The sequence below is a fragment of the Podarcis muralis genome, chromosome 2, assembly GCF_964188315.1.
Source record: "Podarcis muralis chromosome 2, rPodMur119.hap1.1, whole genome shotgun sequence".
Taxonomy (NCBI): domain Eukaryota; kingdom Metazoa; phylum Chordata; class Lepidosauria; order Squamata; family Lacertidae; genus Podarcis; species Podarcis muralis.
This window is the reverse complement of record NC_135656.1, coordinates 119,503,971-119,531,830: the sequence shown is the minus strand read 5'-3', so window position 1 is coordinate 119,531,830 and position 27,860 is coordinate 119,503,971. Positions and strand designations below refer to the sequence as shown.

The following is a 27,860-nucleotide window of genomic DNA, read 5'->3' as shown; positions in this document are numbered from 1 at the left end:
TGCCCTCCCGGGAAGGCAGGCGGGGGGGGAGCAAAGACTTTCACCCCTGCCTGCCTTCCCGGGAGAGCGGAGAAACGCACTGCCTTTCTCCGCTCTCCCAGGAAGGCAGGCAGGGGGGAGTAAAGACTTTTGACCCCCGCCGGCCTTCAGAAGAGGTCCAGGACCTCTTCTGAAGGTGGGCGGGGGGCGAAAATCTTTGTCCCCCCTGCCTGCCTTCCCAGGGGCTTTTAAATCGCCCCGGACAGCGGAGAAGTCCTCCGCTGTCCCGGGGGTTTTTAAAATGCTGGGGGTGGGAAGAAAAGCCCTTGTTTCCCCCCCCCCCCAGCCTTCAGAAGAGGTCGGGGGACAAACTGTCCCCGGACCTGGTCTGAAGGCGGTTTCCCTAGGAACGCATTAATTGATTTTCAATGCATTCCTATGGGAAACCGTGCATCGCAAGACAAAAAACTCGCAAGACGAAGAGACTTGCGGAACGAATTAATTTCGTCTTGCGAGGCACCACTGTATCCGGAGAGGCGGCCTTCAGGCGAATTTTAATTTTAATTTTCCTTCTCCCACTTAATGCCCCACGCTCGCCCGAGCAGCTTGCAGTCCTCGGTAACCACGGCGACCCGAGGGAGGGGAGGGAACAGGGAAGTCGAGGGCGGCGGCGAGCCGCGATGACGTCAGTGGGCCGCGCCGCCTCGCCCTGGCACGGTGTGAGAGCCCCGGCTAGTGGCGCGAGCTTCAGAATAAGTGGGATCCGCGTGCACGAGACCGAGATTGCGGGTAAGGAGCTCAGCCCTGGGCAGGAGGAAGCGGGGCCGCGCGTGCGGGCCACATCCCCACAGAGAGCGAGCCTCCCCCGGCCCACCACTCCGGACAGGTCCACTCGCATGAGGGGGCGGCGATGGCGACGGCCGGCAGCTTGCCTGCAATGCCATCCCTCGAGCAGGCGAGGAGCCCGGAGGCTACCAGATGCGAGTCCTCTTTCCCACCCTGCTCGGGAGTCCAGAGCACTTGGTTGCATTCAGGATCTAGAGTGGGGAAGCGGGGCTTGTGTCTGGGCTGGACACATTGGGCTGCCTGTGCCGCTCGACCTGCGGGGAGAAATCAGGGTGGGAGTCACGACCGTGAGGCAGGGCTGCCAAGTGTGGCAGAAGAGGACACGGCCGTCGCACCTGTCCTTAGGTAGGAGCTTCTTCCGTGTCGACCTGCTGCCCTAAAGTCTTGGCTTTTTTCTTGGCTTTTTGGCGGTTGGCACAGAAGGAAGGCAAGGGGGAGGGGGAAAAATTGAAACTTACACTTTCATGCGTCCCTCCCGGCATGACGCTGCGCGCTGACGTAACGGGGCTGTAATGGTGGTGTGCCTCGAGATTTTTTTCATGAAACAAGTGTGCCTTTGCCCAAAAAAGGTTGGGAAACACTGCTCTAAGGGTTAAAGGGAGCGTCATGCGCTTCCTAGAGAGGCGGAGGGGGGAGATGAGCGGCGAGCGTTCAAAGGAAGCGCGTGCGTTCCTTCCTGGTTCAATCAGCCAATGGAGGGAGGGAAGGAGCAGCTGAGGTCAAAGCGGGAGAGGTGTCTATTCAAGGCGATTTGTCTACCTCTTCCACAGGTTGCGCAGCGACTGCAGTGGCATAGGATAAGCCTTCCTGATAGTAGCTAAATTATATAAACTATATATAGGTTTGTATGTATATGTATAGAACTGGGTATGGAACAACTGATTGGTTCAAAATTGGGAAAGGAGTACGACAAGGCTGTATTTTGTCTCCCTGCTTATTTAATTTATATGCAGAATACATCATGCGAAAGGCTGGGCTGGATGAATCCCAAGCTGGAATTAAGATCGCCGGAAGAAATATCAACAACCTCAGATATGCAGATGACACAACCTTGATGGCAGAAAGTGAGGAGGAATTAAAGAACCTTTTAATGAGGGTGAAAGAGGAGAGCGCAAAATATGGTCTGAAGCTCAACATCAAAAAAACGAAGATCATGGCCACTGGTCCCATCACCTCCTGGCAAATAGAAGGGGAAGAAATGGAGGCAGTGAGAGATTTTACTTTCTTGGGCTCCATGATCACTGCAGATGGTGACAGCAGCCACGAAATTAAAAGACGCCTGCTTCTTGGGAGAAGGGCAATGACAGGCCTAGACAGCATCTTGAGAAGTAGAGACGTCACCTTGCCAACAAAGGTCTGTATAGTTAAAGCCATGGTTTTCCCAGTAGTGATGTATGGAAGTGAGAGCTGGACCATAAAGAAGGCTGATCGCCGAAGAATGGATGCTTTTGAATTATGGTGCTGGAGAAGACTCTTGAGAGTCCCATGGATGGCAAGAAGATCAAATGCATCCATTCTTAAGGAAATCAGACCTGAGTGCTCACTGGAAGGACAGATCGTGAAGCTGAGGCTCCAGTACTTTGGCCACCTCATGAGAAGAGAAGACTCCCTGGAGAAGACACTGATGCTGGGAAAGATGGAGGGCACAAGGAGAAGGGGGCGACAGAGGACGAGATGGTTGGATAGTGTTTTTGAGGTTACCAGCATGAGTTTGACCAAACTGCGGGAGGTAGTGGAGGACAGAGGTGCCTGGCGTGCTCTGGTCCATGGGGTCACGAAGAGTCGGACACGACTAAACGACTAAACAACAACAACATGTATATGTATAAATATGCATATATATGTAAAAGCTAAAGGGTATAGACACACACACACCAAAAAATTTATTTTGTATATATACAAACGCATTAAATATTTTTTTTAGTATAAATTCCATATATACAAATATATACAATTTTTAGATATAAATTCCACTCATTTTACAAGCTCTCCATCCATGAAACTCCCCCAACATTTCCTTGCTGGTTGCATGCTCAATGTGGCTTCATATAGCCATTATCCAGCCTTCTTTTTTCGGCCGGAGGGAGAGATTATTCCAAAGCAGATGCGGGGAAGGGTTAAAAATATGGAACCTTCGAATCCCTCCTGCTGTATTTAAGGCTTCTTCTCCAGTTGTTGTTGTTGTTTAGCCGTTTAGTCGTGTCCGACTCTTTGTGACCCCATGGACCAGAGCACGTCAGGCCCTCCTGTCTTCCACTGCAGTTTGGTCAGGCTCATGCTGGTAACCTCGAAAACACTATCCAACCATCTCGTCCTCTGTCGTCCCCTTCTCCTTGGGCCCTCCATCTTTCCCAACATCAAGGTCTTTTCCAGGGAGTCTTCTCTTCTCATGAGGTGGCCAAAGTATTGGAGCCTCAGCTTCAGGATCTGTCCTTCCAGTGAGCACTCAGGGCTGATTTCCTTCAGAATGGAGAGGTCTGATCTTCTTGCAGTCCATGGGACTCTCAAGAGTCTCCTCCAGCACCATAACTCAAAAGCATCAATTCTTCGGCGATCAGCCTTCTTTATGGTCCAGCTCTCATTTCCATACATCACTACTGGGAAAACCATGGCTTTAACTATATGGACCTTTGTTGGCAAGGTGATGTCTCTGCTTTTTAAGATGCTGTCTAGGTTTGCCATCGCCTTTCTCCCAAGGAGCAGGCGTCTTTTAATTTCGTGACTGCTGTCACCCTTCTCCTCCCACTCCTGCCTATTTCCACTCCCGCTTGCCCCGCACATGGACGACCCTTAGCCGCTGCCTTTGGGAACCCGGAAGTGTCTAGGCCCACCCAGTGACTCTTTCCCCCTCCCCAATTACCCCCCAAATCCTCCCGAATTGTTGCTGGGGAGGCGCTGAGGGTAAGTCTTAGGAGGGTGAGGCAGCAGCTCAGGCCTCCAGGGGGGTGAGGAAGCGGTAAAAGGGACCCCCCTCTTATCCCACCCCCAGCCCCCTTCTCACCAGCCCAGCTGGGGGAAATCCCTCCCACCACCTTGCAAGCAATTTCCCCCCTCCTCTGTTTTTTTTTAGAAACCTCTTATTATTTTCTCCCGTAGTCTCTGGGCAACCCAGTCAGATGGGCAGGGTGCAAAAATTATTATTATTATTAATCCATCCGTCAATTAATTAATTCCACAGGAGTAGGTGTGCTCAGCTCCTGCTGCTGGATCATTTGTGGTTCCCCCACATATTGCGTGGCGTAGGGCAGACCCTCCCTATGCATTGAAACACCCTTGAAGCAATGCACCTTTTCGAAGGGCCCGACTTCTCTGCAAGGATCCCTGGGGGAACTGTAGTTTTCCAAGCAGGAACCCTGCAAGGTCCTCCGGGCTGTGAGCTTCGTGGGCCACAAGGAATTTATTTTATTTTATTTTTTGCCTTTCCACATTGTGGTGGAACTAAAGGGGGGGGGGAAAGGTGGGAAAGGATAAAGATCTTCCAACCCTACTTGTCTCTCTCACACCCCACAACCCGTCCCCACAGGTCGTGGAAGAAGCTCAGTGACCCCTTCCCGGCAGCCTCCTCATGGTGAAAAGAGAAAAAATGGCTGCTCTGCAGTCAGCTCAGGTAGGTGAGGTATTCTATTTATGATTTATGCTGTGTTTGTGATGTTCTGTTATGTTACTTTCATCTTTAGTTTGTACGATGCTTTGGGATTCATTGGAATGAAAAGTTTGGGTTCCTCTTTGGTTATGGGGTCTATCTTTTGCTTTTTCGACATCCAAAGCGCCCTTTAAGTAGGCTACAAGCTTTGGCTCTTGTACAATATTTCCAAAAGTTCTTCACTTGCACTGTGGGTGAGGCAGGCAGATTGACACCCATTTCCTTAGGATTATTTGTGAGGAGTGAAGAATGGCTGGGGAAACTCAGCCAGATGGGCGGGGCATTATAATAATAACAACAACAATTAATAATATTACTTTTCAGGGTCTGGTGTCCTTTGAAGAGGTGGTCATACATTTCACGAAGGAGGAGTGGGAACTCCTGGACCCATGGCAGAAGGCTCTGTACAAGGAAATCATGCTGGAAAATTATAGGAATGTGACCTCCCTGGGTAGGGACCTCTCTACCCTTTGGTTCGTAAGACACTGAAGAGATGAGATTTCTCACTCTTCATTGCTGGACTCGCAATTTATTTTGGAGAATAGCACACCTGCCGTAACTGGTCATCGTTGCATGGGTTTTCAAGCAAGGCAAAACGTTATATTAAAAATAGCATTAAAGATATAAATACAAACAGGTACAGTCGTACCTCGGAAGTCGAACAGAATCCATTCTGGAAGTCTGTCCGACTTCCAAAATGTTCGAAAACCAAAGTGCGGCTTCTGATTGGCTCCTGCAGCCAATCGGAAGCTGTGGAAGCCCTGTCGGACGTTCAGCTTCCAAAAGAATGTTCGAAAACCAGAACACTCACTTCCGGTTTTCGATCGTTCGGGAGCCGGAACCTTTGACTCCCAAGGCGTTCAGGAGCCGAGGTGCGACTGTATAGTGTCGGAGTCTCAACAGCAGAGATCATTCAGTATGGTCATTCCGGGTTAATGATGTTGTTGTTAAAGTTTACTAGCAAGAGAGGGATGCAGCTAGGCAGGGTGGTCTGATATTTGCTGAAACAGCATGTGCTCTGGAGTTATATGTTGATTCTGCAGGGGTTCCCAGTCATTTATAATCATAGAGTTGGAAAGGACCCTGAGGATCATCTAGCTGAACTCTCTGGTCCATCGTCCCTAAAGAAAGCTCAACAACTCAACTCTGGTCTCTCCCCCTTAAAAAAGCCCCACAACCCTAAAAAGATGCCAATGAGCATTACCTCTCTTGCCCTGACCTAGCCACTGTGATCCACTTGATGGTCACCTCCAGACTTGACTACTGTAATTCGCTCTACCTGGGGCTGCCCTTGAGACTGACCCAGAAACTCCAGCGGGTGCAGAATGCCGCGGCGAGACTCCTTACAGGGTCCTCGCCGCGGGATCACATTCACCGGTGCTTTACCAACTGCACTGGCTCCCGGTGGAGTACAGGGTCAGGTTCAAGGTGCTGGTTTTAACCTTTAAAGCCCTATACGGCCTAGGACCCTCGTACCTACGGGACTGCCTCTCCTGGTATGTCCCACAGAGGAACTTACGGTCTTCAAACAAAAACATCTTGGAGGTCCCGGGCCACAGGGAGGTTAGGCTGGCCTCAACCAGAGCCAGGGCTTTTTCGGCCGTGGCCCTGATCTGGTGGAACGCTCTGTCACAAGAGACTAGGGCCCTGCGGGACCTGACATCTTTCCACAGGGCCTGCAAGACAGAGCTGTTCCACCAGGCCTTTGGCCAGGGCACAGCCTGACCTCCTCTCTTCTTCTGTAATCCTCATAGAACTCTAGCCCAATGGTTGCCATTAATTTGATTTTGAATTGATTTTAGAATGAATTGATTTTAGAATGCATTTCAATTAATTGATTGTAAGTTTATGTAAACTGTGTTACTTTTATTGTTAGCTGCTCTGAGCCCGGCTTTGGCTGGAGAGGGCGGGATATAAATAAAATTTTATTATAATGACAATGGGTAGATCACTGCTAGTTTTATTATACCAGGAGTAGATCACAGTCTCCTGAGAGTTGGACGTGTCTGATCTAGGCTGTAGAGTTCTCTTCATAGCCATACTGCCTTATGGCGAGTCAGACCATTGGTCTACCTAGCTCAGTGTTCAGCCCGGGGATTAAACTTGGGAGCTTCTGCTCTTGAGGCCAGTGCTCCCACATGTGAGCAATGGCCCTTCCCCAAAAATCTGAACTGGGCAATAGGCATGTGGGCACCCAAGTACGGGGGGGAGAGACCTCCTCCTCTTGCCAAGAACAGGGTGTGGGAGACGAAAACGGGGATGTTTCAGAAGGAAACGTGTTTGTAATTAGGCCTGCTTTTCCTTTCTCCCAAGAAGGAGGAGACCCTCTCATGCCCAGGCCGGACCTCATCCGCTGGCTCGAAGAGCTGGTTATACCGCCCTGCATGGAAGGATACTCAGCAGCAGGTAATTGCGAATGTGCTCCTCCTTGCCTGGAAATTGGAGGTTTTCTGCAGTGGTGTCTGGTGCCTGATGAGACTGGCAGGGCAGCATGGAGCAGCGGTGAGCGAAGCGAGAGCCAATGATGATGGGCAGAGCCACTCCCTTGCTGTTTGTAAGGGAGAAGGCAGGCAGGCTGAGGTTTGTGGGATAGTGACCCTTTCGCCCTAATGGACCAGCTGCCCATGGTTATCTGGTGCACAGTAATCTTGTGGACTTCCAAAAATATTTTGGCAAAACCCAGTGCCCAGAGGCGCTTCTGAAGACCTTGTACTCTTAGGGCAGGAGAACAAGTCTTCACCAGGTACACCAGGGAGTCGAAGAAAATGAGCAACTCTCACAATGACCAGGAGGAAGGAGGAAGGGAGAAGTGAAGAATTAATAATAATAATAATTTTATTATTTATACCCCGCCCTCCCCGGCCAACACCGGGCTCAGAGCGGCTAACACTGAATATAAATACAGTAAAAACATTAAAAACAAAACAAAACCCCAAAAACAAGAGAACAGTTGATTAAAATGTAAGTTAGAATACAGTTTAAAATGCAGCCTCGTTTTAGTGGTAGCCTGTAGATCAAAGCCATAAGGGGAGAAAACGTCAAATATTCACCGGGGCTAACTATCCATGCTGATCCTACATGGGCCAGCAAAAAGAGCCGACGGAAAATTTATATACAAATCCCATATAAAGGGGTTCCATTAAAAAAATAAATGGGGGGGGGGGGTGTTAGACTGAGTCCAGGCCAGGCGGAACAGCTGTCTTGCAGGCCCTGCGGAAAGATGTCAAATCCCGCAGGGCCCTGATCTCCTGCGGTAGGGTGTTCCACCAGGCCAGGGCCAGAGCTGAAAAGGCCCTGGCCTTGACTGAGGCCAATCTAACCTCCTTGGGGCTCGGGACTTCCAAAGTGTTGTTATTTATGGACCTTAAGGTCCTCCGCAGGGCATACCAGGAGAGGCGGTCCCGTAGGTACGAGGGTCCTGTGGCCCTCCAGTCGTAGCTGACCAAATGATAAAGGATAATGTGAGCTGGGAATTTAGCAACATCTGGAGGGACATAGTTCCTCACACCTGAGTTAAGGTCCTCTGTAGACAGGTGATTTTTGAACTGGTTCCCTGATAATAGTATGTTCGTTTTTTGTAGACTTCTGCCACCCTCACTCTCTTCCTTTCCAGAAGTTTGGTTGGTTCTTGCAGGAAATGACAGAATTTTTGGTTCCAGTGGGTGACACAGCCACCAATTCCCAATAGTTCCTGCTAACCAATATTCCGCCCTTGAATAGCTAACTTAAAACAACACCTTAGTAAATATCAGCCCGGTTTATTTAATGCATGGCAGGATCTGCCTCCCCACTGAATATGTGCATGGATGATGTCTTTGCTATCTTCTCCACAGCTGTGAATTTGGTTGGTTCCTTCTCCTTAGAGACTCAGTTCCTCACATGCTTCCTTTATTTTGATTCCAGGAAGTAAAGATCCAGAGATTAAAAGTGAAGTAGATTCCTCCTGCCCCTTGCAACCCCTGAATATCTGGTTTGGAGAGTTGGGTGAAGCCCTGGAACCAATTTGTGAGGTGAAGAGAGAGGAGGAACCTTCCATTGTGCAGGCGGAAAACCTTCCGCCAACAGAACAGCTTTGTTCGATACAGCCCAAAGTGTCAGCAAAAAGAGCCAAGCATCCCAAGCTGGAAGTAAGTTATAAGTTGACTGAAAAGTGTCATTTGCAACAAAAACTTTATTGTATGGATAATACGCATAGGGGAGAAGCCGTATAACATATTATAGGAGGAGCCTTTGTGAAAAAATGGGCTCTTGTTGTTCAAGAAAGCATCCACAGAGAGGAGAAACTATTTTAATGTTTGGACCGGGAAGGTTATAACGCAAATCTTATTGCACATTGAAGAGAAGAAGCCATTTGATGAGACGGGTGGAGACTTTAAGCTTCATTCACCAGCAGGGGAAAAGACATAAATATCTGGAGTATAGACACAGTTTCAATAAGAACATAATTCACAGCAAAAAATGGTCCTTGGGGTATGAACTCACTTGGATACTTAGACTAATATCAGCCTGTAGTGAAGGGTGTAGGGTGTAGTTGCTGTCATTAAGAATTCCTTCATCTCATCAGCCAGAAGACCTAAATTAAGTGCTGTGAAGGTGATAAGGACAAAATCTTGGGGTGCGGTACTTAAACCATTTCCCAACCTCACTAGGGTCTAGCTCTGCAGGTTCAGAATTGCTCAGGTTCGAGCAAGAGAACACAACCAGGCAGGTTGAAGCAAAACAGTAGCTGGTTAGGAAGCCTGATCTATTTATTGTTGCAACGTGGTTTCCATGAAAAACAAAGAAAAAGCCCAGAACAAAGGGTTGCATGAGTTCTTTAAAGTTCCCGCAATTTCCCATAATACATTTCACATAGCCTCATCCAATTCAATATAGTAAAATAATTTATCTTGCCACTCGTTTTTTGCCGGTATTGTTTCCTTTTTCCAATTTTTGGCAATTGGGTGTTCTCGCAGCTATGGCTGTTGCCAAGTCCTTAAGGCGTAGCACACAAGCTCAGGAGGCCAACGCTTCTGATATGTTGAAAGGCATCGGGGGCCCTGGCCAGGGCAGTGTCAGAGACTGGGCAGAGAAAGAATGGTGGAGATGCCTCCCCAGTCTGATCCTTATACTGAAGAAGGAGGCAGTTCAGAATTACAACAGGGGCTTGAGGGAGGTCACTGCTCAGAGACAGATGAGGGGGGAAGCTGGGAAATAATGGGAGAGGAGGAGGAGGAAGAAGAAGCAGCACTAGGGGAGCGACAGCTGACGGACTCAGTGTCTTTAGAAAGCATTCCAGACCTCCCCTCTCCCAAAACATGGTGGGCCTTGAAAGCAGGAGAGCAAAGAGCTCAAAGGCAGAGGGCGCATATCAGCATTAGGATTCTTTCTCCGTGCTTGCAGTCATGGGGTTGGTTTTATCACATGACGATGTATGTTTTCATTCCACATTCATTCCCAGTGGCACATTATAGAGCAACTAAGTTTGTTCTGGTATAAGCTTTTGTTTGTATGCACACTTCTTCAGATACCATGCACACCAGAGCTTATACCAGTACAAACTTAGTTGGTCTATAACAGTGGTGCCCAAACTTTTTTCAAAGAGGGCCAGTTTTGATGAAGCGAAGGGCCCTGGGGGCCAACCAAAGGGCCAGACCAAAGCTGTTGAGCTTTCTTTTAGGATTTTACTCCAGGAAATAGAATCATAGAATCATAGAGTTGGAATAGACCACAAGGGCCATCGAGTCCAACCCCCTGCCAAGCAGGAAACACCATCAGAGCACTCCTGACATATGGTTGTCAAGCCTCTGCTTAAAGACCTCCAAAGAAGGAGACTCCACCACACTCCTTGGCAGCAAACTCCACTGTCGAACAGCTCTTACTGTCAGGAAATTCTTCCTAATGTTTAGGTGGAATCTTCTTTCTTGTAGTTTGGATCCATTGCTCCGTGTCCGCTTCTCTGGAGCAACAGAAAACAACCTTTCTCCTTCCTCTATATGACATCCTTTTATATATTTGAACATGGCTATCATATCACCCCTTAACCTCCTCTTCTCCAGGCTGAACATGCCCAGCTCCCTTAGCTGTTCCTCATAAGGCATAAATAAACTGCCACAGGGGCCAGATTAAACCGACGGGTAGGCCAAATTAGGCCCCTGAAACTGACTTTGGACATGCCTGGTCTATAAGGTGCTGCTGGACGATTTTTATTTTTTAAAAAATTATTTTTATTTCGACTGCGTCAGACAAACACGGCTACCTACCTGAATTTGCAGAGTGTGATCAGCTTGAGAAAGGACAGTCTGGTACGATAATTCGTTCTTTCCTCTCTAAATTGTTTTTCAGGCCTGTAGCAGAAGAGCTTCCTGCAACTGTGTGAAGGTGAACAGCGTGGAAGCCCTGCTGCGAAATCCCTTTCCTCAGCGCAGTTTGGCTGAGCAACGCTGCATTAAAGAGCTCGGTCCCGACCGCCCTGACCTGTGCATTGTGCAAACCGTGCTGGAGAAAGGCAAGCCTGTCACCCGGAGATTTAGCAGGGTCTGGTACGACCGGAAGGAGTGGCTTTGCGGAAGCACCTCAAAAAACGCGTTCCTGTGCTTTCCCTGCTTGCTGTTTGGCGGCGCCGCCACCTGGGCACGGACTGGAATGGCAGACATGAAACAGATCTCCCTAAAGACGAAAGTTCACGAGGAATCTGCAAAGCACAGGGAGAACTGCCTGAAGCTGTCTGAATTGGGCAGAGTCAATGGTGCCGAGCCAACCGACACTGGCTGCGACGCTCACACCGGGAAGCATAGCCAGGAAGTGGAGAACAGGTATGTACTTTCAAAAATTTTTGTTGTTTAGTCGTTTAGTCGTGTCCGACTCTTTGGGACCCCCCTGGACCAGAGCACGCCAGGCACTCCTGTCTTCCACTGCCTCCCGCAGTTTGGTCAGACTCATGCTGGTAGCTTCGAGAACACTGTCCAACCATCTTGTTCTCTGTCGCCCCTTCTCCTTGTGCCCTCCATCTTTCCCAACATCAGGGTCTTTTTCAGGGAGTCTTTTCTTCTCATGAGGTCGCCAAAGTATTGGAGCCTCAGCTTCACGATCTGTCCTTCCAATGAGCACTCAGGGCTGATTTCCTTCAGAATGGAGAGGTTTGATCTTCTTGGAGTCCATGGGGCTCTCAAGAGTCTCCTCCAGCACCATAATTCAAAAGCATCAATTCTTCAGCGATCAGCCTTCTTTATGGTGCAGCTCTCATTTCCATACATCACTACTGGGAAAACCATGGCTTTAACTATACGGACCTTTGTTGGCAAGGTGATGTCTCTGCTTTTTAAAAATATTATTTTTTTCAAAAATAATCTATTGCATAAATACACTCTTGAGATGCTTGTTGGCCTTCAAGTTGCTTCGTAGTAAAAAAACCACAACCAACTACCCACCTAGCTCTGGCGTTTGAAAGTCTTCTCTTTCCCTCCAAGTGTGTCTCCCCCCACCCTTGTTACTCTCCCCATTTTCTCCTCCAGTCCCACTCCTTTTCAATCATACTGCCAGCCTGGTCTTGGCTGGGGAGGGCGGGGTATAAATAAATAAATAAATAAACAAACAAACAAACAAACAAACAAACAAACAAACAGAATTCAGGGCATTCCATATCCAACTTTTTTTTTAAAAAAAACTTCCCTATACAGGATTGCCTTCAGATGGCTTGTGGGTCGGATAACTCCACACCCTCCAACATTTTTCCAATGAAAATGGAGACACCCTAAGGAAAAGTGGGACATTCCAGGATGAAATCAGAAACCAGGACAGAAAAATAGGCCACAAGAGCTTTCTCTGGCAAGGCAGTGGTCTTACAAACTAGAAGCATGTTCAACAGTCCCACTTCCCACCCTAGAACTCTTTTCAATTCTCCTCTCGCCCCCTTGATTTCTCACATATTTCTTATCATTGATAACAAATTAATATATTGACACCAATGTATTTACATTAATATATTGACATCAATATATCAGTTTTCATGTACTGACATTGGTATTAATATGTTGTCCTGAAATCTGCAAAGGTGTAGCTGAAGCATGCTTTCATCGAGTACATTTTCATAAATTAAATGCATCGGCTTTAGAGTTTTATTTTTGTTCAAAATGTTCCCCCTCTATTTGTCTCCAGCCCGCCTCATCCCCGTGCTCTGGAATGTCCTGAATACCACCATTTGGTAGACAAGCGAAAAACAAAGAGTCCTTTCTGGGTGCATTTTGGATTGCCTGCCGACGAGAGCGGCCGTGTGGTGTCCGACGGGGTCGCGATTTGCAAAATATGTTTGCACTCTGTGTCCGCAAAAGGCAGAAACACCTCCAACCTCGGCAAACACCTCCAGCTCAAACACCCTCTGGAATTTAGGGAGCTGCCTTCTTCGTCCAGAGACATTTCCGTCCCTTCGCATAAAAATGCCATGGAGCCGGCGGCTGAGACGGCATCAGCGAGTGCTGCAGTAACTGTTGCAGAAAGTCCTAGTGAACAGCAAAACACCGCGTCGGATTCTGAGCCGCTCAATCCTAAGAGCTTGAGCTCTTGTACTCAGGCGATCACAGAGTATCTGGCTACGTGCCTGGAGCCTTACAACACAGTGGACCACCCCAAATTTATCCAGATGGTGAACACTCTAAAACCGAAATATCCGTTGCCCGGTAGAAATTACTTCGCTACCGCAGGAGTTCCAAAGCTGTACAAGGACACGGTGGAGAAAATGAAGAGAGAAATATGCAGGCTAACTAAGACTGAACTGGCCGTCACAACTGATTGCTGGACGTCCGTAGCCGGCGCTCCGTTTGTGGCAGTGACGGTCCATTTCATTTCGGACGAGTGGAAGTTGACCGACGCTTGCTTGGCCTGTAGACATTTTGGGAAGGAGCCCAGCGCAGCCGTTCTTTGTGAAATGCTCAGAGACGCCTTATCGGAGTGGGGCATTGACGTGAAGAACGTATTTTGCAGCACGACGGATAACGGCGCCAATATCCTCAGAGCGGTCTGGCAGCTGGGCTTGGAGCACATCTCTTGCTTCGCTCACAATATAAACGACGGGGTGAACCGAGCTCTGAACCTGACGCAACTGAGAAGGGCGGTCAGGAGGCTGAAAAGGCTGCAAAACAGTATTTGCCGTAGCTGGAAAATGAGGCGAGACCTCACCAGAGCTCAGGAGATGCTCGAGATGGACAAGGTGGGTTTGCCAAGCGCTTGTCCCACAAGGTGGTGCAGTCTGCTCAAGCTGTGCCGAAGTTTTCTCGAAAACCAGCTCCCGCTGTCCAAGGCACTTATGGATTATCCGTCTAAAAGACATTTGATGTTGGAAGGTGACGACATCTCGGCGGTCCAAGACTTTGTGTCTGCAGCTACCGTGTTAGAGGATTTCACCACGACTCTAAGCGGAAGCAGTTACGTCACGGCCTCGTCTGTTCTGCCTCTTTACAGGCAAATTAAGAAAAGTCTCCAGCCCCAGGAGGGAGACAGTGTGCTGCTGAAGGACATTAAACGTGAGATTTTGGGTGCGCTGTCGGAAAAGTACGACAGCGCCCCCACCGCGACCACTTTAGGCCTGGCCTCGTTGTGCGACCCCAGGTTTCGCCTGCGTTTCTTGGAAGCTCCTGAGGCTGTCAGGCAGGAGGCCGTGAAGAAGATGGCGGACTTGCAAGGGAGTCTGCGTGCTGCTTCGACGGAGCCCAGTACTGGCCCTGCTCCACCCAGAAAAAGGACGTTGGCAAAAATCTTCGGTTTAGAGGCAGAAGAGGCGTTGGCGGATGATGCATCGAAAGCAGAAAAAGAGCTCAATGAGTATATGGCTATGCCGCGAGTGAGCTTCGATGAATGCCCTCTGACGTGGTGGAAGGCAAATGAGGCTTCCTTTCCGATGTTGAAGGTGCTTGCAAAGAAGTTTTTGGCTATCCCAGGAACAAGTGTGCCATCCGAAAGCGCGTTCGGCACGGCTGGCGATGCTCTTCAAAGACAAAGGGTGTCTCTTTTGCCAGAGAACGCCGAAATGCAAATTTTCCTTGCAAAAAATATAAATTTCATTCAGTAATATTTTTTTGCTCTGTAAAATGTTGCCCATTCTTTCTGGTTTATAAAAGAAATGCAAATTTCCCCTGCAAAAAAAATTGTATATTTTTGTTTATTTATTTTTTTGTCCATTCTTTCTGGTTTGGCCTGGTTTATAAAAGAAATAAAAGAAATATAAATAAATATAAATGCAAATAAAATAAAATATATATGCAAATAAAAATATAAATTTTGTCTGACCATCTTTTGTTCTGTAAAAAATTATCCATTCCATTCTTTCAATTTTGCCCTGATTTAGAAAAGTAAAGTAACAATCAAGTAACTGGTGTTGTAGGATGCATGCACATTCAACTAAAACTTAGTAGTGAATTATATTTGAATATATAAAAGCGTGACACTGAATTGGCTTTTTTTCTTTTTTAGTAATGTAATTAAAGTTTTAGAGAACATTCTCTCACCTTACGGTCATATGACAATCCACATACTCCAAAAATTAGTTTTCCACCTGTGTGAATTTTTGAAAACTTAGATATATATAAAATATACAAAAGAAGAACAATAAACACAATAATATGAAGGGCGGGGTGCAAAACAGAATCCAGCTCACAGATTCTGAATACAATGTGTACTTTGTTGTTCGTTAACATTCCTTCTTTTTAATTTTCATCACAGATGCTAAATAATATAAAGGGGGGGGGGAGAAAATTAACCTAAGATACCCCACCCACGGGACACGGGTGGCGCTGTGGGTAGAACCTCAGCACCTAGGACTTGCCAATCGTATGGTCGGCGGTTCGAATCCCCGCGGCAGGGTGCGCTCCCGTCGTTCGGTCCCAGCGCCTGCCAACCTAGCAGTTCGAAAGCAACCTAAAAAGTGGTACCGCTTACTGGCGGGAAGGTAAACGGCGTTCCGTGTGCTGCGCTGGCTCGCCAGATGCAGCTTTGTCACGCTGGCCACGTGACTCGGAAGTGTCTGCGGACAGCGCTGGCTCCCGGCCTATAGAGTGAGATGAGCGCACAACCCTAGAGTCTGGCAAGACTGGCCCGTACGGGCAGGGGTACCTTTACCTTTACCCCACCCACAGAAGGCCATGTATATTATTTCACAGAATCATACAAGTTGGAAGGGGCTCTTGAGTCATCTAGTCCAACCCTTGCAATGCAGGACTCTCCACACATAGTTCCTCATCCAACTTGAAACCATTCCAGACCCAGGTTAGCTTTGCAAATGTGCTAGCGGTTTTATTGCTGCACCACGAAGAGGGGATAACCAGCTTTTTTAGAAGCTATATGTGGAACAAAGCAGAACGTTACATAAAATGAATCTTTGGAGCATGGATTGCAAAGTGCACACGTTTGTTAACTTCTCTGTTAGTGTGAGTCCCCAGATTTGGCATCGGATGTCTTCAGATCTCCCACAATGGTTAGATGATGATGATAATAATATTATTAATATTTATTTATTTATTTATACCCCGCCCTCCCCAGCCAAGACCAGGCTCAGGGCGGCTAACAACTGATATAAAAACAAATTGATTGAAATACAACTTAAAAAACAAGATTAAAATACAACATTAAGACATTAGAATGCAGCCTCATTTCAATGGAAACTCAAATCAAAAACTTCACCAAGGCCAACTATCCAGACTGGGCCAGAAAAAAGCCAGGGAAGTCCCCAAATAGGAGTTCCAACACAGAAGGAAAAAGGAAAGAGGGGAAGGGAATCAAATTGATTTCAAGCCAAAGGCCAGGCAGAATAACTCTGTCTTACAGGCCATCTTAGATGGGCAGCTGCCATGGTCCCCCTCCCCCCAAAAAGATCATTGTATACACCCCCAACCCCATTCAAAAAATTTTTGGGGGGAGTGCCATTTGTGGGTCATTGAAAATGTTTGGGAAACGATCAGAATACACATTTCCAAAAACCAGTTACCTTTATACAAGTCCACCACATGTGGGAGTAAGTGCCTATCTACCTCTGTGAATTCTCTGGTGGCGAGTTAGGCTAGAACTAAGGTAGAAGCCCTTTTCACACTCCAAACACTGATAAGGTTTCTCCCCGGTATGAATTCTCTGATGGGAAATAAGGTACGGCCTGTGTCGGAAGCTCTTCCCACATTCAGTGCATTGATATGGTTTCTCTCCTGTGTGAATTCTTCCATGAGAAGTGAGGTTCCTTTTCCGAGTGAAGCTCTTCCCACACTCCGAGCACTGATACGGTTTCTCTCCCGTGTGAGTTCTCTGATGAGAAGTAAGGCGAGAACTGTGATGGAAGCTCTTCCCACATTCCAAACATTTATATGGTTCCTCCCCTGCGTGGATTATCTGATGGGAAGTAAGGTACGAAACATGACAGAACTTCTTTCCACAAGCCCAGGACTTATATACTTTCTCCCCTGCCTGAATACTCTGATGAGAAGTGAGACTTCTCTTCCTCGTGAAACTCTTCCCACATTCCAAGCATTTATACGGCTTCTCCCCTGTGTGGATTCTCTGATGGGAAGTAAGGTAAGAACTGCGAAGGAAGTCTTTTCCACATTCTAAGCATTTGTATGGTTTCTCTCCTGTGTGGATTCTTTGATGATGGATGAGAGTGATCTTCTGTTTGAAGCACTTTCTGCATTCCAAGCACTGATACGGATTTTCCCCGGTGTGAATTCTTTGATGGCGGATGAGGGTTATTTTCTGCCTGAAGCTCTTTCCGCATTCCAAGCACTGATACGAATTTCCCCCGGGGTGAATTCTTTGATAGGGAATAATGGCAGGACTCCGGCGGAAGTTCTTTCTGTGGCGATTAGAGCCTGAGGAAGAAATGGGGAGTCTCAAATCACTGAGCAAGTTCAATCAATTCTTCTGATAAAGGAGAAACTGAAAAGACTTGTTTTATTATTAAATTTATTTAGTACAGTGGTACTTCTGGATACGAACGGGATCCGTTCCGGAGCCCCGTTCACATCCTGAAGTAAACGCAACACGCATCTGCAGGTCACGATTCGCCACTTCCGCGCATGCGTGTGACGTCATTTTGACTGCGCATGCGGAGCGGCGAAACCCGGAAGTAATGCGTTCCGTTACTTCCGGGTCGCCGCGGAGCGCAACCCAAAAGTGCTCAACCTGAAGCAACTTCAACCCGAGGTATGACTGTAAATTTATATACCGCTTTTCTTTGTAAGATCTCAAGGCAGTTCACAGAACAAAATACAGTATAAAAACAAGCAAAGCCCTTTACCGAGAGAGGCAATGATCTCTTCCATGACTTCTCTATGCAGCACTTTCTGGTGAGAATCCAGCACAGCCCACTCCTCATTTGAGAAACACACAGCAACGTCTTTGAAGGACACCGGACTCTAAAAGTGAAAGAAGAGTTTCCTCTTTATCGTAAACATTACCTACCAGCAAAATCCGGATGGCTAGTGTTGTAAACAAAATCTGCCCTTTTCCTTTATGGGGGGGGGTATCCAAGAGCCCATCTAGATTCCTTACATAGGTTCCCTATTGGTAGGAGAAAATAACAGAGGCCAACCAGAGAATATTGAGAAGCAAAGCAGCTAGTAAGCTTGATCTTTATTGATCTGTTGCAACAGGGTGCTCCCCTCACACGCAGGAAAGGCGGAGGACCTAGAACCCAGGTGTGTCCGCCCTTACATAGACATTTTAAATTCCCTACCCTGGAGCGCAATACCACCCCTCCATACATCATACATACATCACAGAAGGGGTGGTCTACAGTAGAAATTTGAATCTTCTTTTTCCTGTTTGCTTTTCCTGATAGCCTGTCACCCATGATAGTCTGTCACCCATTAAAATGCTGATTACTCAATTCCTGAGACAATGGGAATGTAGCCTTTCCCACTGGTTGGGTCTGCGTTGCTCCCGAGAGGGGAGGAAGGAGTCAAGAGACACCGAGGTTTGGTTCAGAGAAAGAGTCTTTATTTCTGCTCTCCGGAGCAGCAGAAGGCACTGTGTGAATCGGTTCACAGCAAGCACAAAGAAAGAGGAATTGCATACAGTATATATCCCCTCCAAGCCCCCTCTCCCCCTCCCTAGGAATCCAGCCCATGTGTTTATACACGTAAGTTTACATCCTTGAGCATGAAAAGAGATTCCTGTTCCTGTACTCCTTATCTTGGCTGGTGCCATCCCCGGGCCCGTGGGCTGACAGGGTCTGTGCAAGGTCTGTGCGTCAGCGTGGTCAAGATAGCTTACAACCGGTAAGATAAGACCATCCTGTCTCCGCTCGGAACTGACAAGGCCATCCATTAAGCCTTCATGGGTTAATAAAGGAGAAGACTCTGTTTATGCAGCTGGTTTGTGTTATACAGCTCAAGCTAATGGATTTTAGCTAATGATCGAAGAAGGAAGAATTAGGGAATTTTGGGGCTGGGGCCCGGTTCGGGTGACTGCACACTGCACAGTCAGGTTTGAGTAACCTGTTCCTTCAGGAAGGCTCTCTGACCCCCCTCCCTCCTTGCAGGGAAAACATTTGGTCAGTTTGGGAATCAAAAATGGTTTCAGGTCAGTCTTCCTGTGCTGACCTATGTACGTGCTTGGTTGGTACATTTATTATATATCTAAGACCTTAAAATTCTTATCACGCTAGTCAAGGAAAGGAGGCTGGGATGGCTGCATCTTCCTGGGGTTGGACTAGAAGAGCCTCAGGTCCCTTCCAACTCTACAATTCTATGATGCTATTATTATCCTGTAGAACGTAAACTGTATTGAGTGGCTTCCTAGTGGGCAGCTTTGGCAGGAAGAAAGGAAGGGGGAATTCTTTGCACCCAAGGAGGTGAAGAAGGGAAAGACAGCCCCTAGACTCTCTTCCCAGCAGTCCATCTCCGTACCTGGCCAGGTGTCACAACAGCCGTTTCCCCTCCAGCACCAAGAAGAGATGGCTGAGTAGATATTGCCGGCATCATTCCATTCCACAAGAAGATCCCTAAGATCAGGACAAAAAAATCCATGGATTTTGTAGTAAGGTTTAAGGCTTACTGGGAAATGATATATGATGAAATGAAAAGAATGTTTGAAATAACAGAAAACCAGAAGCTTTTCTCTTGGGAATTATAGGGACAGAACTACCTAAACTGTGTTGAAATTTCTTCATGTATGTGACTACAGAGGCAAGAATTTCACTTGCCCCAAAATGGAAAGAATCAGAAGTCCCAGCAAAGGAAGAATGGATACATAAACTTATGGGATATGCAGAAATGGAGAAACTTACCAGAAGAATAAGAAATCAATATAACAAACTTTTTATTTTTAAAAAATGGCATTGGTTTAGTGAATATTTGCAGATAAATTGTAAAGAGATAAAAACATTGGCAGGATTATTGTAATAAGAGTATATATTTAAAGAAGATGAATAAATGAGCGAATTAAGTTAATTAGGATATGCGGAAGATATTAAAAAATAAATTTAAGGAACTGCAGAAAGAGGGGGAAGGAAATCAAGTTTTGAAATTCAAATGATTGTAAAATCAGTGAAATGTATAAATCTGGAAAGTATAAATAATAATAATAATTTTAAAAAAAACCCATCGGTAAGTAGCAAAAAATTTTCTCGGAGGTTTAGTGACACAAATCTTAAGTACACCTTGACGTTACAAAATGTCTCACATAACATTTATAGTGTGGACATTATTGTGCAATTTATATTTCAGTTTTATTAAAATAAACCTATTGTTTAATTGGACGAAAGTGTCCTGCCTCCCTAAGATTCAGCAGAACCTAAAAGAATCCCATTAATTCCTTGCATCAACAATAAAGAGGAGGTTAATCTTTACCCAGCAAGGAGGCCCCGCTGTCGTCCTCCTGGGCTGTCCCCCGTCTCAGCGAATGATCTCCAGCGTCCAAGAGAGTCTTCTCTGCCTCATGGAAACTGTTGGTCCCGTCTGACGACATACCATTTACCTGAAACAGCAAGGAAGATCAAAAGAGGGATTGGGGTTAAGAAACAGAAAAGGGATTTGGACAAACTCACAAAGCGAGTTTATCAACATGTCTCTATTGATCGCTTTATTTATACAGTGGTACCTCGGGTTAAGAACTTAATTCGTTCTGGAGTTCCGTTTTTAACCTGAAACTGTTCTTAACCCGAGGTACCACTTTAGCCAATGGGGCCTTCCGCTGCCGCTGCGCCGCACGATTTCTGTCCTCATCCTGAAGCAAAGTTCTTAAGCCGAGGTACTATTTCTGGGTTAGCAGAGTCTGTAACCTGAAGCGTCTGTAACCCACTGTAGTGACCACTTTATTTATAGTGGGGATAACTGACCACTATAGTGTGTGTGTGTGTGTGTGTGTGTGTGTGTGTGTGTGTGTGTGTGTAGGGGGAATTATTATTTGGAAAAAACAAAAACAAAATGAGTTGGGCATTTAATAAAATCAATTAAGCATATGAAATACACTCAGAGTCGAGTGTGAATTTCATGCTCTTTATTCAGCTCATAGTAGCTATGAATGAAACTTTCCCCCAAACATCTAGCTATATATACATTATTTACAGAATGGGCCCCGCATGATTGGTTAATTCCAGGCTGCTCCTGCAGGCCAATCAGGTCGCTGATTCACTTCCACCTGGAGCTGGATTGGGTGGCCCCTGCGGACCAATCAGACTGCTGCATTCTGGATCCCATTGTTCTAGGATTCAGCTCAGTACATAAAAGCATATCTTCCCTGGAATTCTTAGCCCTAGAATTAATTTTTCTTACCTGCTGCTCTTCCTGCTTCCTGTCCTCTGCCCGACTCAGGAGGAAACCTTCGGCCAGGGCCACCGCCTGGGAACTGGTCTCCGCTCCGCATTCCCTCACCCAGTTCTCCATCTCCGGAGGGAGGACAGCCAGGAACTGCTCCAGGATCACCAGGTCCAGGATCTGAGATTTTGTGTGAAGTTCTGGCTTCAGCCACTGACGGCAGAGATGGTGGAGTCGGCTGCAAACCTCTCGGGGTCCCTTGGCCTCTGTGTAGTGGAACTGCCTGAACTGCTGCTGCGGCACATTTGAGCTGAGGGTGTCCTCTTCCCTCAATCTCTTCTCCATGGTTTCCCCCCAGAATTCCTCACTGCTCCCAGTCTTGGTGGTTTGGGGGCCCCTTCCTGCTTCAGGTTCAGCTGAATCTTCTTCCATCATTGATCTATGTTGCTGGAAGGCCCCCAAAGGATTCAAAGGGACTTGTCCCTTTATTGCTAATTTTCTCTCAGGGCAACTCCCAGAGGTGCTTCCAAGTCCTGCAAATCCAACACACAGTTCTGTTAGCAAATTATTACAGTGGTACCTCAGGTTAAGTACTTAATTCGTTCCGGAGGTCTGTTCTTAACCTGAAACTGTTCTTAACCCGAAGCACCACTTTAGCTAATGGGGCCTCCCACTGCTGCCGCGCCGCCGGAAGACAATTTCTGTTCTCATCCTGAAGCAAAGTTCTTAACCTGAAGCACTATTTCAGGACAAAAAAAATCCTTCCAGTAGCACCTTAAAGACCAACTAAGTTAGTTCTTGGTATGAGCTTTCGTGTGCATGCACACTTCTTCAGGGTTAGCGGAGTCTGTAACCTGAAGCGTATGTAACCTTCAGGGTCGAAGGTTCGAGCCCCACGTTGGGCAAAAGAATCCTAGACTAGATGACTTCCAATTCTGCAAGTCTGTGATTCCACAGTGCGCATCAAAATGGCTTCCTGACTTATTGGAAGAGAGAAAGAAGCTTGGCTTTCTGGTGTGAATATTGTAGGGAGGTGGCACCCAGGTGAATCAACTGCCAGGGGTGCCAACTAGAATAAAATATTGGGGTGTGAGCAGGTGAGCCCCACCCCACTGGCCTTTGGTTTGGACTCAGTCGGACCATTATGTTGCCCTCCCCTTACGGTCTTGATCTATTGGCTACTTTTAAAATGAGGCTGCATTTTAAATTGCATTTTAACCTGTATTTTAAATTGGTCTCTCCCCCCCCCCCCATTATGTTTTTACTGTGATTTTATTGGTGTCAGCTGGCCTGGCCGGGGAGGGCGAGGTATAAATATTTTTTTTTATTTTTTTTAAGTATTATTATTATTATTATTATTATTATTATCAATCGAAACAATTTGAATGGCAATGCCAGAAAAACATTCTGACAGTAAAAGCTGTTTGACAGTAGAACGGTCTCCCTCAGAGGGTGGTGGACTCTCCTTCCTTGGAGGTTTTTCAAGCAGAGATTGGATAGAATCATGGAATCATAGAGTTGGAAGAGACCACAAGGGCCATCGAGCCCAACCCCCTGCCAAGCAGGAAACACCATCAGAGCACTCCTGACATCTGGTTGTCAAGCCTCTGCTTAAAGACCTCCAAAGAAGGAGACTCCACCACACTCCTTGGCAGCAAATTCCACTGTCGAACAGCTCTTACTGTCAGGAAGTTCTTCCTAATGTTTAGGTGGAATCTTCTTTCTTGTAGTTTGGAACCATTGCTCCGTGTCCGCTTCTCTGGGTCCCTTTCCTTTTTTTAAAAAAAATCCTTTATTATTGTATTCACGTAATATACATTCTTTACAATAATCAACTCCAAAATAAAATCATATGTAACAAAACCCTAAGTCTCATGTTTTCATTTACAGTGGTACCTCGGGTTAAGAACTTAATTCGTTCTGGAGGTCCGTTCTCAACCTGAAACTGTTTGTAACCTGAAGCACCACTTTAGCTAATGGGGCCTCCCGCTGCCGCCACACGATTTCTGTTCTCATCCTGAAGTTCTTAACCCGAGGTACTATTTCTGAGTTAGCGGAGTCTGTAACCTGAAGCGTCTGTAACCTGAGGTACCACTGTACACTGATCTCCTCTCCGATACATTTACTTGATATTTCTTGCTGCTATCTGCTTTCCTTATACAGTGGTACCTCAGGTTAAGCACTTAATTCGTTCCGGAGGTCTGTTCTTAACCTGAAACTGTTCTTAACCTGAAGCACCACTTTAGCTAATGGGGCCTCCTGCTGCCGCCGCAGCACAATTTCTGTTCTCATCCTGAAGCAAAGTTCTTAACCTGAAGCACTATTTCTGGGTTAGCGGAGTCTGTAACCTGAAGCGTATGTAACACTGTAGAATCTTTATTAAAATTTAAATCTCTTAATTCCTATACCTATCTTTAGCAATTTCAATTAACCCCTTCACCTCCCTGCCCCACAGCCCAGTACTTCCCTCCACCAGTGCGATCTTCTTTACCTACTATTATTTATTATTATTATTATTATTATTATTATTATTATTATTATTATTATTATTATTGTGATTGTTGCGTTATTCCCCCTGAGTCCCTTTCCATGCCTACAATTCTATGAAATATTTTATTGGGGGAGCTCCTCTCCTCCCCCCAATAAACCAAGGACTCCCCCCTTCTCCCCCTCCATTCAGCCCCTGCCTGCTGCTGGGGGTCTGCCCATCTCCCCACCCAGGGGGTCTCCTCTCCTGCCCCCCATCTCCCTATGCCCCCTCCTCCCTGCAGCCCGGGGGGCTCCCCTGCCCCCAGGTGCACCGGGGCCAGAGGTGGGTCTGCGGGAGCTCACCAGGTCCCCGAAGCCCCTCGGGAAGAGGCAGAAAAAGCCGCGGGAAGGACCAGGCATGCGCACTGGGGGCTGGGCAAGAGGGAAGAGCGTTGGCTCCGGAGGACCTCGCGACCCCGCACCTCCCTTCCTCGCCACATTCATGTCCTCTCTAGGAAAGGAAGGCCGCCTCGTTTTAACTCTACAGAAGCCGTGGCGCAGGGTTTAATTAGAATAGAGGGGGAGAGAGAGAGAGATCCCCCTCTAGAAATAATAAAACAAACACACTAATATAATATAATATAATATAATATAATATAATATAATATAATATAATATAATATAATATAATATAATATAATATAATATAATAATATAATATAATATAATATAATATAATATAATATAATATAATATAATATAATATAATATAATATATCATATCATATCATATCATATCATATCATCATATAGAGCAGTGTTTCCCAACCTTGGGCCTCCAGCTGTTTTTGGACTACAACTCCCATCATCCCTAGCTAGCAAGACCAGTGGTCAGGGATGATGGGAATTGTAGTTCAAAAACAGCTGGAGGCCCAAGGTTGGGAAACACTGCTCTAGAGGGACACACACACACACAATATTATTATATTATATTATATTATATTATATTATATTATATTATATTATATTATTTGTTTTATTATACCTAAATAATGCCCTCCCACCAGATGTCACAGAGAAAAATAAGTACCAAAATTTTAGAAGACATCTGAAGGCAGCCCTGTTTAGGGAAGCTTTTAATGTTTAATAGTTCCAGTTACAGATAGGTAGCCGTGTTGGTCTGCCATAGTCAAAACAAAAAAAATTCCTTCCAGTAGCACCTTAAAGACCAACTAAGTTAGTTCTTGGTATGAGCTTTCGTGTGCATGCACACATATTCAGACACTGAATAAGTGTGCATGCACATGAAAGCTCATACCAAGAACTAACTTAGTTGGTCTTTAAGGTGCTACTGGAAGGAATTTTTAATGTTTAATAGGTTATTGTATTTTAGTGTTTTGTTGGAAGCTGCCCACAGTGGCTGCGAAAACCCAGCTAGATGGGCAGGGTATAAATAATAAATTGTTGTTGTTGTTGTCTTTCTTCTTCTTCTTCTTCTTCTTCTTCTTCTTCTTCTTCTTCTTCTTCTTCTTCTCTTTTTTCTTCAATCCTTTGCATTCCTGTCTTTACTTTTGTTCTTTCTTTTTGATGTCATTTTTTCTAGATATAATTTTGTTTTATTGTGAAAACGTTAATAAAAATTCCTGTGGGGAGGAAAAGAAGCCCTGGCACAGTGGAGCAGCAGAGTTCAGCCCCCATGGTTATAGTAGTAGTCATAATAAGAGTAATAATAATAACTTTATTATTTATATGCCACCCATCTGTAGCCACTGGTAGCCTTCATTTCACCTGCATCAACTTATTGAATACCTGAAGGAGCGTCTCCACCCCCATCGATCAGCCCATACACTGAGGTCCAGATCCGAGGGCCTTCTGGCAGTTCCCTCCCTGCAAGAAGTGAGGTTACAAGGAACCAGGGAAAGGGCCTTCTCAGTAGTGGCACCCACCCTGTGGAACTCCCTCCCATTAGATGTCAAGGAAATAAACAACTATCTTACTTTTAGAAAACATCTGAAGGCAGCCCTGTTTAGAGAAGTTCTTAATGTTTGATGTTTTATTGTGTTTTTAATATTCTGTTGGGAGCCGCCCAGAGGTGCTGGGGAAACCCAGCCAGATGGGCAGGGTATAAATAAATAAATTGTTGTTGTTGTTGATGATGATGATGATGTTCCTTCCTGCATCTAGTGCAGGGTTTCCCCAAACTTGGGTCTCCTCTAGCTGTTTGGACCATAACTCCCATCGTCCCTAATTAGAGGGACCAGCGGTAAGGGATGATGGGAACTGTAGTCCAGAAACAGCTGGAGGCTCAAGTTTGGGAAATCCTCCTCTATTGGGAGCGAATGACCTCAACTCTGTGCTGTCAAAAGGGCTTTTGTCTCCCTTGGGGTCTTCCAACATCAGGAGCTCAGGAAGATGCCATATCATGCCAAGTCAGACCCACTTCCCTAAATGGCCAGCAATCACTGCCACTAGTTCGGACCCCATTGGGGTCTATGTGCATCCATCCACCCGAGCGGATCAGTCAGCCACCTGAGAACCAATCCTTTCAAACATTTGATTTGAAAAACGGAGAAACTGTGGAATATATTGAAGCGACGATCTCACGGGCAATAATAACATAGTATCATTTAATAGGGATAAATAAGAAATGCTATGTGATGCTCCAGCCTGGTCTGAATATTAACCAGGCTATCTCTACCCTTTCGGATCGAGATTCAGGTAAGTAGACATGTTGGTCTGAAGCAGTCGAAATATATACCGTATTTTTCGCTCTATAGGACGCACCTTGTTTTAGAGGGGGAGAACAAGAAAAAAAAATTCTCCCCCTCTCAGCTCAGCGCCCCTTCAGAGAAGCGGCAGGAGAAACGGAGCCCCTTCCATTTCTCCTGCCGCTTGGCTGAAGGGGCGCTGTGCAGAGAGGGGGAGAATTTTTTTTCTTGTTCTCCCCCTCTAAAACAAGATGTGTTCAGTGCGTTCAAGGTGCATTCAGTCGCCTTCAGTGAAGGCAACCCGAAGCCTCTGGAGCGCAGCAGGAGTTCCTGGAGGCTTCAGGCGGCTTCGGTGCACACTGACCCCTCTTACTCTCCAGGCTTCAGTGAAGGCAACCTGAAGCCTCCGGAGCGCAGTGGGTGTTCCCTCTGCGCTCCAGAGGCTTCAGGTTCCTTTCGCTGCTTTCCCCCACCGCCAGTCCCAAAGAGCAGGTCGGGGAGCAGCAGAAAGGCTGCGCGCAGCCTTCGCACTGCCCCTCGAGCTTGTGGGGCTGGTGGTGGGGGGAAGCGCTGCTTTCCCCCACCGCCAGCCTCAAAGATCCCTGAAGCCTTTGGAGCGCAGTACGAGTTCCCGCTGCGCTCCGCAGGCTTCGGGTTCCTTCTGCTGAAGCCAGGAAAGTCTTGCTCTCCCGGCTTCAGCAAAAGGAACCCAAAGCCTCCGGAGCGCAGCGGGAGCTCCCACTGCGCTCCAAAGGCTCCAGGCGGCTATCCCTGAAGCCTGGAAAGCGAGAGGGCTCGGTGCACAGGGACCCCTCTCGCTCTCCAGGCTTCAGCAAAAGCAATGCGAAGCCTCTGGAGCGCGGAGGGAGCGCTCCCTCTGTGCTTCGGAGGCTTCGCGTTGCTATCGCTGAAGCCAAGGAGCCCGCATTCGCTCCATAGGACGCACACACATTTCCCCTTAATTTTTGGAGGGGAAAAAGGTGCGTCCTATAGAGCGAAAAATATTATATATATATATATATATATATATATATATATATATATATATATATATATTATCCAGTACCACCTTAGAGACCAACTAAGTTTGTTCTTGGCATAAGCTTTCGTGTGCATGCACACTTTCTTCAGATATTTGTCATGTGCACAATTTTTTTACCTTTCGAATCGTTGGCAAAGGGAAATGGGCTAAGAGATCAAACAGGTTTTGAGAAAACCAATTGCTAATATACGCAGGCATAATGTACACCGTTTATTTTTATTTTTACTTGCTTATCTAAAGCATTATTTTTACCCTGCTCTCAAACAGTCCTTGCACTCAAGCTAACAATCTAAAAGACACAACACAAAAAGAAAAAGGATCAGGAGGGAGGAGAAAAGCACATTCAAGCATAATTGCACTCTCCTTGTAATGACCAGTGCCAAAAGCTGAGCCAATAGGAAGCCTATCCTCTCCAGTCTAGCCTGATGGAATGGTAAATGGGGGAAAGAACCTGATGGGCAGGA

At 46.5% G+C, this 27,860-nt stretch overlaps 2 protein-coding genes across 9 annotated transcripts in view; one reads left to right on the top strand and one right to left on the bottom strand.

The window, feature by feature from the left end:
* LOC114591085 (uncharacterized) overlaps positions 1-27,860 on the bottom strand; it is a 52,243-nt gene that overhangs the window by 12,593 nt on the left and 11,790 nt on the right. Inside the window, exons 7-16 of the mRNA XM_077923621.1 lie at positions 24,010-24,157; positions 21,196-21,710; positions 20,272-20,398; positions 19,330-19,424; positions 17,718-17,835; positions 16,460-17,289; positions 14,012-14,197; positions 13,134-13,324; positions 10,925-11,116; positions 6,865-7,016 (exon numbers count right to left, since the gene is read on the bottom strand). Coding sequence (XP_077779747.1) covers positions 6,865-7,016; positions 10,925-11,116; positions 13,134-13,324; positions 14,012-14,197; positions 16,460-17,289; positions 17,718-17,835; positions 19,330-19,424; positions 20,272-20,398; positions 21,196-21,710; positions 24,010-24,157 — 2,554 coding nt within the window. The remainder of the gene's footprint in view (positions 1-6,864; positions 7,017-10,924; positions 11,117-13,133; positions 13,325-14,011; positions 14,198-16,459; positions 17,290-17,717; positions 17,836-19,329; positions 19,425-20,271; positions 20,399-21,195; positions 21,711-24,009; positions 24,158-27,860) is intronic.
* Positions 1,551-14,728, top strand: LOC114592150 (E3 SUMO-protein ligase ZBED1-like). Of its 8 annotated transcripts, none has more exons than XM_077923116.1 (7): positions 1,551-1,666; positions 1,779-1,889; positions 4,349-4,432; positions 6,785-6,874; positions 8,372-8,595; positions 10,793-11,262; positions 12,605-14,728. In XM_077923116.1, the coding sequence occupies exons 2-7, from the start codon at positions 1,787-1,789 to the stop codon at positions 14,508-14,510; spliced, it is 2,877 nt and encodes a 958-aa protein (XP_077779242.1). In that variant the 5' UTR covers positions 1,551-1,666; positions 1,779-1,786; the 3' UTR covers positions 14,511-14,728. The 8 variants fall into 8 exon arrangements, with proteins under 8 accessions (XP_077779242.1, XP_077779240.1, XP_077779241.1 ...); XM_077923114.1 differs by having other exon boundaries at positions 6,782-6,874; XM_028720058.2 differs by lacking the exons at positions 1,551-1,666; positions 1,779-1,889 and adding exons at positions 3,669-3,726; positions 4,793-4,919.

What these genes read in the sequence shown, in the direction of transcription:
- LOC114592150 (XM_077923114.1), top strand. Translation starts at nt 1,787, where the DNA reads ATGCGAAAGGCTGGGCTGGATGAATCCCAAGCTGGAATTAAGATCGCC. An exon ending in CCAAGCATCCCAAGCTGGAA is followed by an intron (nt 8,596 to 10,792) that starts GTAAGTTATAAG and finishes ATTGTTTTTCAG; the next exon opens with GCCTGTAGCAGAAGAGCTTC. An exon ending in AGCCAGGAAGTGGAGAACAG is followed by an intron (nt 11,263 to 12,604) that starts GTATGTACTTTC and finishes ATTTGTCTCCAG; the next exon opens with CCCGCCTCATCCCCGTGCTC.